The following is a 13,921-nucleotide window of genomic DNA, read 5'->3' as shown; positions in this document are numbered from 1 at the left end:
GTGAGAATTGTAAATAAAAAAAGTTGGAACCAGTTCTCAAGAAGATTGTAAAAAACCCTAGAAATAGCCAAAATGACAGACTTGTGTCCAGAAGCCATCATCTAAGGGCCCCTTTGGCCAAATTGTGTGCCACACCATTTCCTTCCCTCTCAGTTAAAACCAGGTTTCATTGTTTCCATCATCTCAGACTTGGTCAGAGAGTCAATCCGAGATTTAAAGTCACTCCCAATAGCAACGTCCAAAAGTTCAAGTTTGAGATAAGAAGACACTCCTTAATTGCAATTGCTTCACTGTGTTCGGGGGATAAAGCCAAACACCAATGACATTTTACAGCTACAAAAAACCATGCTGGTTCTCAGTGTGATGCCAAAAGATGCCTGCTCATGTGATACAAAAGAACACTTATCTTTTCCTTAAGCATGCCATCTCTGGAGGTGTCTGGCTATTGGCATTTGTATTCAGCTTGGTTTGGCAAGCCATCTTTCAAGTTTTTATGGTTTATCTACATCGATCCTGTCACATACCTGTTACAAGATGAAATGGTTTTTCTGCACAATGGATAGACACAGAATTTATGCTAAAAATGTCAATTGTGAAACACGACTCAGAAAGTCAGCTTCTATGTACAGGCATCCGAGTTCTAAGATCCTTTGGCATAGAATTCAAATAAAGGCATTATTTGACATAACAATTAGAATCTTCTGACATGCAGTTATAAATGTTCCCAGTATTCTGTTCTTTTAGTATTCAAAATAATTAGTAGCTAAGGAATTGAGCTTCACATCCACATTCTCCTGCAAGTGCAGTCATAAACAACTTGGAGAAAACTCTTAGATGCTTCATCTTCTGGCAATTTAAGAAGTTGAGCAACTTTTGAGAATCCAGAGTGGTGCATGAATTTAGGATACTCTTCTGTTTCTGACCCTCTCTCCTTTATGAACAGCTTTGGTGGCGACAAGGCCCACTGCATTGCCCATATTGCCAAAGGACGCATGTAGGCCAAAGAACGGTATTGGTCGTCTGTGGTCCAACCTTCTGGGGTTTGAAACGAGTATCTGTAATTGAGCCATTATAGTTAGTAAACTAGAGCCAAGAAAAGGTAATTAAGAACAATGGTAGCACACTACCAATTGTCAAACTGATACCTAAAAGACATATTTTAGTCAGCGTTTTTAAACCAGAAATCTTGGAAAGATGGGTAAATTTCTGACACAATCCAAATCCAGACTTAACCAAGCAAACACCTATCCAACTCAGTTTAGTTTTGTTGTTGGTATCAGAGCAATCATACCTTTCTTTTATTATGTTTTCCCTGTTCAAGTTAAAGTACTCCTGATACAATTGGTATACTTTAGTGGTATTATCTTATCCAAAATAAAGTTTCTTAGCATGGTCCTAAATCTCCTTGGCTGTATCCAAGAACATAAAGTTCACACTAATTTTCGATTCCATGCTATTCTACAACCAAGCGATAATTTGTGCATCCTCCTGTTCCCACTCACTATACCCCTGAGAGCCAGACGAGGGTTTCTCCCCCTTCACATGTTTCACCTTCTCCTTGGCTTTCAGAAACACTTCGACCGACTTGGCCCATGGCACATAGTTTTCACCATTTAATTTGATGGGGGTCATTTGTACATTTTATGGGAAATCACTACATCAGTTTTATAATCACTACCCTCTCCGATTGTGGCCATTATAAAAAAGATCAATCACAAAGAAATCACTCTTCACTATTCAGCACTCACTACACACACCACACAGTTGCTGTTGCTGAAACACTCATTGTCATAGGGTTCAACACCAAAAACCCTACTGTTGTCACACACATTCAGATATAAATAGGATCCAAAAACAGTCCCTACACGTACCTATCAATCAGCACTAGTACACCACCAAGACGAAATTACACGTACCTACACGTCCCTACACGTACCTACACGTACCTATCAATCAGCACTAGTACACCACCAAAAACCCTACTGTTGTCACACACATAGTTCAAACCCAGTCCAAAAGAGAGAGAAAACACCAAACTATCAGCCAACCATAGACTTCTGTTCACACCTGTCCACGAACCTGCCCACTTCGAGTCATCGAGTAGAGGGTTTCTAGTACACCACCAAGACGAACACCACCACAACAACTGGAGGCATAGTTACCTCCTAGAAGGAAAAACAATCACTCCTTTTTGGCCCCTTACCGATCCTCCAACTGATTGATGAGAAATTTCAAAAAAACTCAAATCTGATATGGCGATCCAAGGAGAAAAGAGAGGAAGGAAGCAAACTGATTTCTAGTGCTCTGATACCATGTTTGTGTTTCAATTGACACTAGTTCAGTCCTAGTTCAGAAATAAGAAAGAAATAGAGAATAAGAGAAATAAGAGAGGAGAGAAAGAAAGGGTTTGACTAGAGAGAAAATCATCTACTCTCAGCCAACCTACCTTGTATTTATAACTTATGAATTAGGATACAAAAGACAACTATGTCTCACATTAAATATGGGACACACACCTTAAACACAGATAAAATAGACAACTCACTTTTAATCAAATGACAAAAAGACCAAACTACCCCTTATTCTATCAACTCTAACAGTCGTAACCCCTTAACATGGAACATCAACACAAGAAACTCTTCTACAAGTCAACTGACCTCACCATTCACAGAAATCAACTCACCAAAACAAACAATGGTCATCCGACCTGCACATTCATAGTCCCTCTTCGAACTACCAAATAGAGGGAGTCTAATACACCATCAAACAACCAATCAATGGTGCAACTTGAGGCATGGAAGCCTCCTAACCTTTTGGGCGATCAGTCCTTTTTGGTTCTTTCCCTTCCTTTCACCTTTTATTAGCAGAAAACTTCAGCCGATGCAATCTCAAGTGTCCTTCACAGTTGCAGTCGAGTAGATCGATCAACCAGGCTCTGACACCATGTTATCAGACCTGCATTTAATCAAATAAATAAAGAAAAACTCCTGGTACAGTCCCAGGAAGAGAAGCAATAGAGAAGAAGAGAAGAAGAATACGAAGAGAATAGGGCAAACAATCTCTATCGAGAGATACACAACTGCCACCCCTATAATGCTTATATTCATAATGAAATGGAAATTACAGAATTACCCCTGATACTATGATTTGAGAACAGAGACAAAACAAAACTAAAATGGAGAGGGAAAAAGACTAAAATAACCCTACGAAGAACACTGTATTTTAATAGCTTTATATAAACTGGAATTGAGGGATGCTATGAAAACTGAAATAGAAGCATTACATAAGAATGATACATGGGATATTGTTAAGTTGCCTAAGGGAAAGGAGCTGATTGGATGTAAGTGGATCCATACTATCAAGTACCATGCCGGTAGTTCTATTGAGTGGTCCAAGGTTCGCTTTGTGGCAAAGGGGTACACGTAGATTTAGGGGATAAACTACTTAGAGACTTTTGCTCCTATAGCTAAGATGACACCAGTTTGAGTTTCATTGTCCTTAGTAGCATGTTTTGATTGGTCCCTCTATCAATTTGATATGAAGAATGCCTTCTTGAATGAAGATCTCCATGAAGAAGTTTATGTGTCTCTTCCTCTTGGGATATATGGGAAGGATATACAAGGGAAGGTTTACAAATTGAGGAAGTCTCTCTTCTATGGTCTTAAGCAACCTCCTCCAACATGGTTTGAGAGGTTCTAAAATACTCTTATTCAATTTGGTTATACTCAAATTTAGTCTTGAAGAAATAGTTGGTTAGCCACGAGTGTGGGGTTCCATACCCACACTCAGGCTCTAGTGTGTGTGGTTTCATACCCACACCTAGTTGTTTCTAATTTCTTTTATTAGTAGTTTCTAATTTCTTTTTAGTGGTTTCTAGTTTCTTTATTTTCTAATTTCTGTTATTAGAAGTTGGGCTGGCTGGCCTTATTGTTTCTATTTTTTGTTTATTTCCTATTCTTGTAAGGATCCTAAAAGCTATAAATAAAGGAGTGTATGGGGCAGCAGATCATTCACACTGAACCCCTTCTTTCTTTTCTCCTCTCTTCACTATTTCTCTCTCTCTCTCTCTCTCTCTCTCTCTTCAAACCTGTAATACAGTAAACAGTTCTTCTTCTTCTTTCAAGTTGGTATCAGAGCCTTAGATCTAGGGTTTTTCATGTGGATTTAATTCAGACGACCACATGAGAATTGTTTAGGGCTGAAAGTTCAGAAAGATCCTTATTTTGGCTGATTCTTGGAGGTTGCAAGAAGGCTTTAGCAGCTGTCCTAAGATTGGAGAGAGCTTCTTGTAATCAGGAAGAATCGGACAAGAATTGAGTGATCAAGATCGATTCTTGGTCAAGATTGGAGGTGCCAATCAGTTTTTTTTTTCTTGGTTCTTTGATCAAGATTCAAGGTGCTGACAGTAATCGATTGATCAAGTTTGAAGACTGAAAGTAGCAATCAGTTTTCTGGGTTTTTTTCTTCATAAACTAAGTACCTTTTCTTGAGATTGGTACTCAAAAGGACTTTGTTATTCATTCAGAGAGGTACGGGTAGAAAATCTCAGGACTGATATCAATCAGTTCAGGACTGATATAAATCCCAGGACAGTAATTGACTGTAATCTAACTGCAAAATCATTGTCCTAGGTCGGCTGTTATCAGCCTTGAAATACAGTTTTTTCTTCTTACAGTAGTTTAAAGCCTCTTCTTAACTTAGAATGGAGTACAAGAACCAAGGGGAAGGTGCTTTTGGGACTGATGGTTCAGGTAACATGACTGAAAACACCTTTCAGATTACAACTGTTAAGTTTGATGGATCAAACTACTTGGAATGGGCCCAATCCGCCATGATGGCTATTGGGGGTAGAGGAAAATTGAACTTCTTGCTAGGGGATGTGAAGGAACCCTCCAAGGAGGACCCTACTTATGCTAGGTGGGTCCAAGAAAATTTTTTGGTGATGACAAGGCTGTGCAACTCTATGCAGCCACACATCAGCTGAAACTACTTGTGAGCCAAAACAGCTAAGGAAATATGGGATCTTATGAAGGAAACTTACTCTCAGCCTCTTAATGTTGCTAGGGCTTATGAGCTAAAATGTGAGGTTAAAAATCTGAGGCAGGGAGAGAAGCAGGTCTCTGTTTACTTTTCAACCTTAAAATCCCTATGGCATGAAATTGACCATTTTGAAACAATTGAGTGGGAGAGTCAGAAAGATGCACAAACATATAGAAAGCAGGTTGAAACTAACAGAGTTTTTGAGTTCCTAGCTGGTCTGAACTATGAATATGACATTGTGAGACAACAATTGTTTACAAGAGATAGTGTGACTTTATCACAAGCCTATTCCCTAGTGCATAGTGAAGAAACTAGGAGAAAGGTTATGTTGCAGTAACAACCCTCCGAATCAGCCTTGGTAGCAGTTAGACCTAAATCTAGGGGAGATAAGGAAAAGAAGGAAGTTAAGAACTTAGTATGTGAACACTGCAAGAAACCTAAACATACTAAGGACACCTGTTGGAAGTTGCACCCTCATCTAGTTCCAACAAAGCTCAGAAATAAGAAAGGGAATGCTAATATGACTGTCAACACTGATAGTACAACTTCATTAGGCACAAGAGGCACTCCTCTAGATACCCTAGCTGCAGTCCGAGCTGCTCTGACTCGGCTAGAAAATGAATTTAGTAATTCAGCTCAGCCTACATCAGCTCAATAGCCTACTTCAGCCCTTGCTCATACAGGTACAAGAGCTACTACTTGTCATGCTTCTGTCCCAGGTAATACTAGACCTTCCTAGGTAATAGATTCAGGTGCTTCAGATCATATGACCAGCATATCTACTCTATTTAGCACCTATTGTTTATCCTCTGGGAGAGATGAAGTTTCTATTGCTTATGGCTCTCTTGTACCAATTTCTGGCAAGGGAGACATCAGATTATCAGATACCATCACCCTATCCTCAGCCTTGCATGTTCCCAAGTTTAGTGCTAACTTACTTTTAGTTAGTAGTATTACTAAAAATCAAAACTGTTCGGTAACTTTTTTCCCTGATCAATGTATGTTTCAGGATCTGGAAATGAAGGTGATTGGGATTGGCTGTGAGATGAATGGAGTCTACCTGCTAGAACATTCACAAGGGGAGTAGAGTGAAGTAGGGATAATAATGATATGCATGAAGTAAGCAATCTTAAGGGATTTCTTAACACTGATTTTGAAATTAAGAATTTAGATGAGTGAGTTGAGATACTTCTTGGGAATTGAAGTTGCTTGGTCCAAGGATGGTGACTTCATCTCCTAATATGTAAGTAAGTATGTGCTTGATCTTCTCACTAAAATAGGGAACTTGGAGCCACACCTATGACTACTATTGACTCAAATCATTAGCTCTTGACCATAAATGGTGAGTTGTTATCTGCAAAGGTTACTTGGGAAGTGATCATATCTTCTCATGACTCGTCTTGACATATCCTATGCTATCAACGTTATCGATCAATTCATGCATGCCTCTGGAGACATACATATTGTTATAGCAGAGTGAGTGTAATGCTACTTGAAGGGTACCCCAAGAAAGGGAAATATCTTTGCTAAACATGTTCACATGAAATTAGAAGCCTACGTAGATGTAAATTGGGATAGTTGCACCGCTGATAGGAGGTCTACATCTAGTTATTGTGTTATGGTTGTAGGGAATATTGTTTCTTGGATGAGTGAGAAGCAGTCTACAATGGCTAGATCATCAACTAAAGTGGAGTATAGGGCTGGTCCGTTGAGTTTCAGAGTTATTGTGGCTTAGATCTCTTTTCCAGGAGTTGGGAATTGTTTCTTGTGGATTAGATCTCTTTTACAGAGTATAGGGTGTATCGATGCTTTATACAATGCACTTTTTTTTAGTTTTATTTTTCAAAATTTCATTTTTGTTAATATTTTTATATTATTTAATAAATAAAATAAATAGGTTCATAAAACACCTTTAAATAGGTGTATCGGAGCCTTGATGATATGATACAATACGCCAATATGGGGCGTATCGTATCAATACTTTGAACCTTGGTTTGTGATAAACCTATGATGTTGTATTGTGATAATCAAGAGACCATAAACATTGCTAATAATCCAATTCAGAATGACAGGACAAAGCATATTGAGGTGTATAAACACTTTATATGGTAGAGAGTAGATTCAAGAGAAGTATGTATGCCAATTATTGCCTCTCGAGGAACAATTAGTAGATGTTTTGACCAAGGGAGTCTCAAAGACAAAGCTACAACATGATGTAAGCAAGTTGTGCATGATTGACATCTATGATCAGCTTAAGGGGGAGTGTAGAGATATTGGGCTAGATGGGCCTTAACAGTATATGGGCCACCTTTTATTCTTTGTTATGTTTAACAAATCAGCCACCTTTTGTTCTGTGTTATGTTTAATAAGTCAGCCGCCTTTTATTCTTTGTTGTGTTTAATAAGTCAGCCACCCTATTAAGGGCATCCATGTAATTACACCATTAGTAAAAGTGATTTAGGGGGCTGGAGAGTGGTACAGTTGGCTCTTCTCCTCCCTCTTTCTACTTTCTTTGATCTTTTATCTCTTCTCTTTTGCTGTTTTCTTGGTTAACCTCAACACGTATATTGCTGGTTTAGTTTTCTTCTCATGCAAACTCTGTCAGTTGAAAGGCATATAGCATTTCTAATGTGCTAAAAAAATTAAACTTACCCAAGTCCTTCATGAGACCAAGCAGTTTCATAGACTCCATATGCAGTGTTAAATGCCATGTCAATCATCCCTTCATGAATCATACTTGCAGCAAGAGAATAAGTAACTCCAGACCATATTTCTCTTGACTGCATAGCCGACATGTCAACTCTTCCATCTGGTAGCATTCCATTCACTGCCCCCCGCCTCCCACCCTTCACCCTTAAGACATTGAAGTTGTAAACCTTCTCAAGTGCACTTTTTACTTTTTCTTTGTCAACTATTGGCTGAAGACCACATGCTCGAGCATACCTTTAAAGCAATCACCCCTTAAATTTGTTAGTAGTAGGAAAAGCTAATAGGAGAAAACAAAGAATGTTATACAGTTCCATTTGTGTATAACCAGAAATCTCACTCAGGATCTTCTTTCTAAGAAAAACTTCATTGTATTTACTATTTTTCTTTTCAGTTTTTGTTTTGTTGACAACAATTTGAAGAGTATTAGACAAATATTTATGCAATAATTGTTTAGGTGTTTCCACACATCGAGTTCCAATAAAAAGAAAAAATATTATAATTTCCTATAAATTGACAGAAATGATCTAGTTTTGATAATAATGGTGAAAACTAAGGCTCCATTTGGTTTGTGGGATGGGAACGGAAAATATGGAATGTTCTGGAAAATTCCTCCCTTCCCATGTTTGGTTTGTGGGGTGTCATGAGATGGGATGGGAAAAAGGTGGGATTATAGATCCCAATTATTAATACTAAAACCATGATCCAAAAATAAAGTATTAATTATTTAACAACATATTAATAAAATAATTAATAAATAATTTAATAGTTAATTATTTTTTCAAAATAAAGTATTAAAATATTTTTAAATAAGCCATAAGTATTAATAAATTAAAATATTAATAATAAAATATAAACTCATAAAAGTATTAATTAATGTTAATAATTAATTAACTAATTAATATAAAATTAATGATTAACACTAAAATACTAAATCATAAAAATATTATTAATTAATTAAGAATTAATAAAAAACATTTAATAATTAATTAATATTTAAATAATTATTTTATAATTAATAATTTAATTTAAATAAATAATTTATCAATGAAAATAATTTAGTGATTTATGAATATTTAATATTAAAATATTAAAATTACCAATTAAATCATGGGTATTAATAATATGTAATATTAATAACAACATATAAACTAATAAAATGTAAAATATTAATTAATTAACTATTAACGGATTTTAAATAATTAATATCTAATTATAATAAAAAATTATTATTGACTAATTAATAATTAATTGATGTTTATCAATATTAATTACTTATAAAATTATTTCATTAAAATATTAATAATTAATAATAGTAAAATATCAAATAATAAAAACATTACTAATTAATTAATTAATAATTGTTATTAGGGTTGATTTTCCCACTATTTTCCCTTTTGCAACTAAACAATGGAGCATGAAAAATGTCCACCTATTTTCTCTTTCCCATCCCACCAAAATCTTCCCACAAACCAAACGCATCCTATGTTTAAACAAAAGTAGTAAAGATAAAATAAGTATTGAGAATATCAGGATTCAAATCTTCACCCAGAAAAGAAAAGAAGGAACTGTCTAAGAAAAACATCCACTGTATAAGAAAAACCACCAACCCATACTGTGGCCTAACATAATATAGGGGTCCCACTAATTGTGGAGAAAGAAAAGAAACCTGACAAACATAAATCTCCCAAACAGACTATAATAGATCAAATTCCTGGTCAACTATACAAACATCAACCATTACCTTAGATACCTATCTAAATGCATGCACCAAACCAACCAAAACCAGAACATCCACAAAACATCTCAGAAAAAGCACAAAAGTGACCCGATTATAGGTATCTGGGAAATTGGTGGAACTTTGTAGAATTCTTTTGCATGTCATAGGTAATAACACCACTGACCTAGACCATATTCAGCTTCTATTTATACTTTTCCTGGAGGCCTGGTTTTACTCAAGTTTTCTACTAATAGAAAATAAAACAGAAGTACTTTAACTGCATACCATTGCCCAGCCAATTGATCAGCCTGAATAGATGAACTTGAACTGTCATTGTTGTTGTCATAATTGAAGTAGGATCCATTCCATAGTTTCTCATATACAGACTTTGCCCTCTGAAACTTATCCCAGAAATAACCTTCTGAAGTCTTATCACCAACTTCACGAGCCATGAATGAAGCAGCCTGCAGAGCTGCCACCCATAGGCCACCACTGTATGCACTCACCCCAGTGACTGACCATACATCATAAGTCTGATCTGGAAAACCTTCATTTTCAATCATCCCATCTCCATCCTTGTCAAATTGATCCATGTAAGCCATGGCTATATATACTGAACGCCAAACAGATTTTGCAAACAACTTATCACCTGTGACAACCACATCCCTGTAGACTTGAAGTACAAATTTAGGATTCAAGTCTTTCCATCTATCTGTATTATGAAGGTTATAGGCATTTACTTCAAACCATGGGTCATGCATCCCAAGATCATGAGGAACAGCTCCAAGAACCTTTCTTGGGACCCACCGGCCATTACTTAAAACTTGCATCCTACTGGGGTCATGCATCATTACCGCTGCTGCAAAGTCTCTCTGGATGCTAAGTTCAAGTTTTGGGAAAAGCATGACTAATGCACAAGATGAGTAGAAATGAACATCATAAGTATTCCACATATGATATTCAATTCCTTCAAGATAGAGGAATTGACCAATATTTTCTTCATCTTTTTGAAGCAAGAATGTTCCAAGAGCAGAGCTTGATTTGACTGGAGTATGAATCTGCTCAAGAATTGACGCCATCCTCTCAAGGATATCAACAGAAGTGTCATTTTGATGAGCATTGTCAACTGTGTTCTTAGAATCCGATCTATACCTATCAAGGGAAAACTTGATTTCTCCAATAGATGATAAATTCTGCACTGGCTGTGCTCCGTCTGCGGAAAAGGAAAGGTGAACTTAAAATTAACTATGCAACTCAGCTGCTTGGAAGTAGATTCTGAGCTCAGTAAGTACCAGTCCAAATTGTTCCTCCTGCATTCAGGTAGTAGAGCTCGTTGAAGAGGGTTATAGGGTACCTGTTCAAAACCTTCAAAAATTTAAAAATCTCTGAATACAGAATAACCCATATTCATATACAAAAAGAGGCTTATTTAAGCTCACCATTCAGGAAGGCTTTGATCATTGAGAATAGGCCTCTGCCATGCTTCTATCTGGGATTCCCAGTAGCAATGTTCTATTATGAAAGGAAATAAAAAAAATGTTCATAACTGTAATGTTTCCTCAACAGCATGAGATCAAATCAAACATTTCTTTTACTATTTTGTTAATATGCAATATTGTGTGTAGACAATATTTAGCAATTAAAGCATTCTATACCGCAAGTTCTAATGATAGAAACAAGGTAGGAACATGTGTAACATACCATGAATAGCATCATATGCAATATTTTCTGCTGCATCACAATTAGTGCCATAAAATTTTGTGTAGCGCCTGCTAATAAACTTTGTCAGAAAGATTTTATGACAGTTCAATGAGTAAAGTTCCTTTATCCTAATATTATCCCACAAACCTGTGGTAAATATTTCCACTTGAAAATTTAACTTCAGGACACGACCAGGCCAATGAAAATGTAACAGTACGGGAGCTGTTGGATGGAAGAGTCAGAGAAGCTGCTATTGCTGCTCCAATAGATGATCCAGGTTCTGAAATTGTTGATGTTTCACAGGAGCCAAGGTGATCAAAAGACCCATGCTATTGAGTAACACTAAAGATATCAGGCTCCATGGAGATGGTTGACAATCAAATACACAGAAAATAAATCTTACAGAATCTTTGATGGAATATTTCCATAAACAGATGATTATATGCATGGGTAGATTTACTGGAGTATTTATCATTAAAAGTAAGGAAAGAGACAAACTGCAGATAAAATATGTGGAAAAGATATTTCTCTGTGAAAGACAGACCAGTTTGATAGCTGATGTGTGTGCATGAATGCGTACTTGCATTTCTGTTTGGGTCTGAACCAAAGATAGATCAGTCAAACAGAACCTATTATGTACAGGTCCCCAGAAATAATTCCAGCAGAAATCAGAGGCCTAACAAACTAAAAGTTGGCCCTATCTGGCCTGATGAGAGTTGACAGAATTAAAAGGTCTAACAGAACAGATTCCAAAACCCAAATATGGGCTTCTTGACTTGTCTAGTCCATTTCTGAAATGGAAGTAGATTTGTGCATAACTAAAGGCAGCACAGTGCATGAAGCCCTCCCACCAATGCGGGCTCTGGGGAGGGACAGATGTATGCAGCCTTACCCCTGCACATACAGAGAGGCTGTTTCCAAGATTTGAACCCTGGTCATCCAGGTTACAATGGAGCAACCCAACCATTGCACTAACACACATAGAGATTTGTTCAAGTAGAAATCTGCTGAATTAAAAAATATAAAAGAAAAGTAGTTTCTTGAAGAGAGAAGGAAGAGAGAAGGAGAAGAAGAGAAGTTGAAAAGAAAAGAGAGCAATAATCTGGTCGCCCCCTTCACTTATTATTTATACTAAAATAATAGAACAGTACAAAGACAACTATGCACTTATAGGGCGGAAAAACATAAAACAGCATATATAATACTCAAAAACATAATAAAATTTGGACTCACATAACTACTGTGGTCCCCACCTCCTATCTAACAGCTAACATAAAACATCTACTCAGAAAAACATCATAAAACTAATTAATCTTCAACACTCCCCCTCAAGTTGGGAGTAAATGTCACACATTCCCAACTTGTGTAGATCATGTTCAAGCTTGTTCTTTGCCACCCCTTTAGTGAGAACATCAGCTAGTTGCAACTCTGAAGAGACATAAGGTAAACAAACTTCTCTGGTTATTACCCTTTCTCTTATAAAGTGTCTATCAACTTCAATTTTTTTTTCCTATCGTGCTGAATTGGATTGTGGGTAATATTGATTGTAGCCTGACTGTCACAGTATAACATCGTAGATTCCTCTACTTTCACCCCAATCTCACTCAAAAGAGATCTAACCCAAAGAAGTTCTGAGACACCATGAGCCATGGATCTATACTCAGCCTCTACACTTGACCTTTCCACAACCGCTTGCTTCTTACTCTTCTAGGAGATCAAGTTTCCACCTACAAAGGTACACACTCCTGATGTAGACCTCCTTTCATCTAAGCATCCTGCCTAGTCTGCATCTGTATAGGATTCTAGCTTCAGATTCTCATAATTTGAGAAAAGAATGCCTCTTCCAGGGTGCTTTTTCAGATATGCAAGTATTCTCTCAATAGCTTCTGGTACCACAAACATCCTTCTGGTACCCCAGATGATCCTTCCACAAAAGATTCCTTTTCTGTGGGATGGGAGAAGAAAGAGAAGAGGCAGTCACTCTCTCCAGAGACCTCCAAAAAAGGTAGGACTTGAACCGCCCTCTTCAAAAAACTCCAAGGAACCCTAAAAAATTAGGGCGCCACTTCCTAGGTCAAAATTGAAGAGTCCTACAAAAATAGGACTCTCTCCCTTTCTCCAATTCTTCTTGAATTTGATGGGAAACCCTAGACCAGCTACAAGGCAAAACAAATCCACCAAAACATCCAAAAACTGGCTTACCTAAGATCTTCGATCAGCCTCTCATATCACCATGAGGGCTGCATGATAGAGCAGATCAAGAAACCTTCGTCTCGCTCTGATACCAAGTAGAAGTTGCTGATAGCTAATTCTGATGTATACTTTGTGAAGAAAAGTAGAAGACATTGAAAGGTTTCAGCAAGAGAGAAAGAGAGAGAAGAAGAAAGAGAGTGGGATGAAGCCAGAATTGAATAGATCTGGCCGCCAACCCCTCTTTGATTTATATACTTAAAATAAAAGAATGGAAGATTACAAGAATTCCCTTAGTAGGGCGGCTACTTTAAGTAGCTGAACAGTCACAACTTAAAAACATAAACTAATGAGCCTAAAGCCATAACTTAACAACTTAAAAATAAAAAATAAATGATTGGGCCCAATAACTTGAAATCGGCCTAACTCAACACTTCTATAGATGGCTTTTGATATTTTATCAATTTCATAGATCATTATTCTACATGCATGTGGATCTACTTGTTAAAAGGTCGTGATAAAGTACCATAAATAAAATTGATATTCTACAAAGTGGTTGAGACA

General features: G+C 36.9%; 1 protein-coding gene across 8 annotated transcripts in view; it reads right to left on the bottom strand.

The window, feature by feature from the left end:
* Positions 1 to 571: 571 nt before the first annotated feature.
* Positions 572 to 13,921, bottom strand: part of LOC104589487 (uncharacterized) — a 110,353-nt gene continuing 97,003 nt past the window's right edge. For 6 of the 8 annotated variants that reach the window (XM_010247837.3, XM_010247836.3, XM_088887681.1 and 3 more), the window contains 7 exons: positions 11,315 to 11,496; positions 11,168 to 11,235; positions 10,906 to 10,978; positions 10,759 to 10,820; positions 9,752 to 10,679; positions 7,693 to 7,983; positions 572 to 1,055 (listed from right to left, as the gene is read on the bottom strand). In XM_010247837.3, the coding sequence (XP_010246139.1) occupies positions 779 to 1,055; positions 7,693 to 7,983; positions 9,752 to 10,679; positions 10,759 to 10,820; positions 10,906 to 10,978; positions 11,168 to 11,235; positions 11,315 to 11,496 (1,881 nt within the window). In that variant the 3' untranslated portion in view covers positions 572 to 778. Of the gene's footprint in view, positions 1,056 to 2,523; positions 2,956 to 7,692; positions 7,984 to 9,751; positions 10,680 to 10,758; positions 10,821 to 10,905; positions 10,979 to 11,167; positions 11,236 to 11,314; positions 11,497 to 13,921 lie in introns of those variants that run through there. The other 2 variants (XM_088887683.1, XM_010247838.3) reach the window with 2 other exon arrangements.

The sequence above is a fragment of the Nelumbo nucifera genome, chromosome 5 (assembly GCF_055504915.1).
Source record: "Nelumbo nucifera cultivar China Antique chromosome 5, China Antique-T2T, whole genome shotgun sequence".
NCBI lineage: Eukaryota > Viridiplantae > Streptophyta > Magnoliopsida > Proteales > Nelumbonaceae > Nelumbo > Nelumbo nucifera.
Note: the sequence above shows the minus strand (reverse complement) of the source record. Positions and strands in the feature narration are given on the sequence as shown.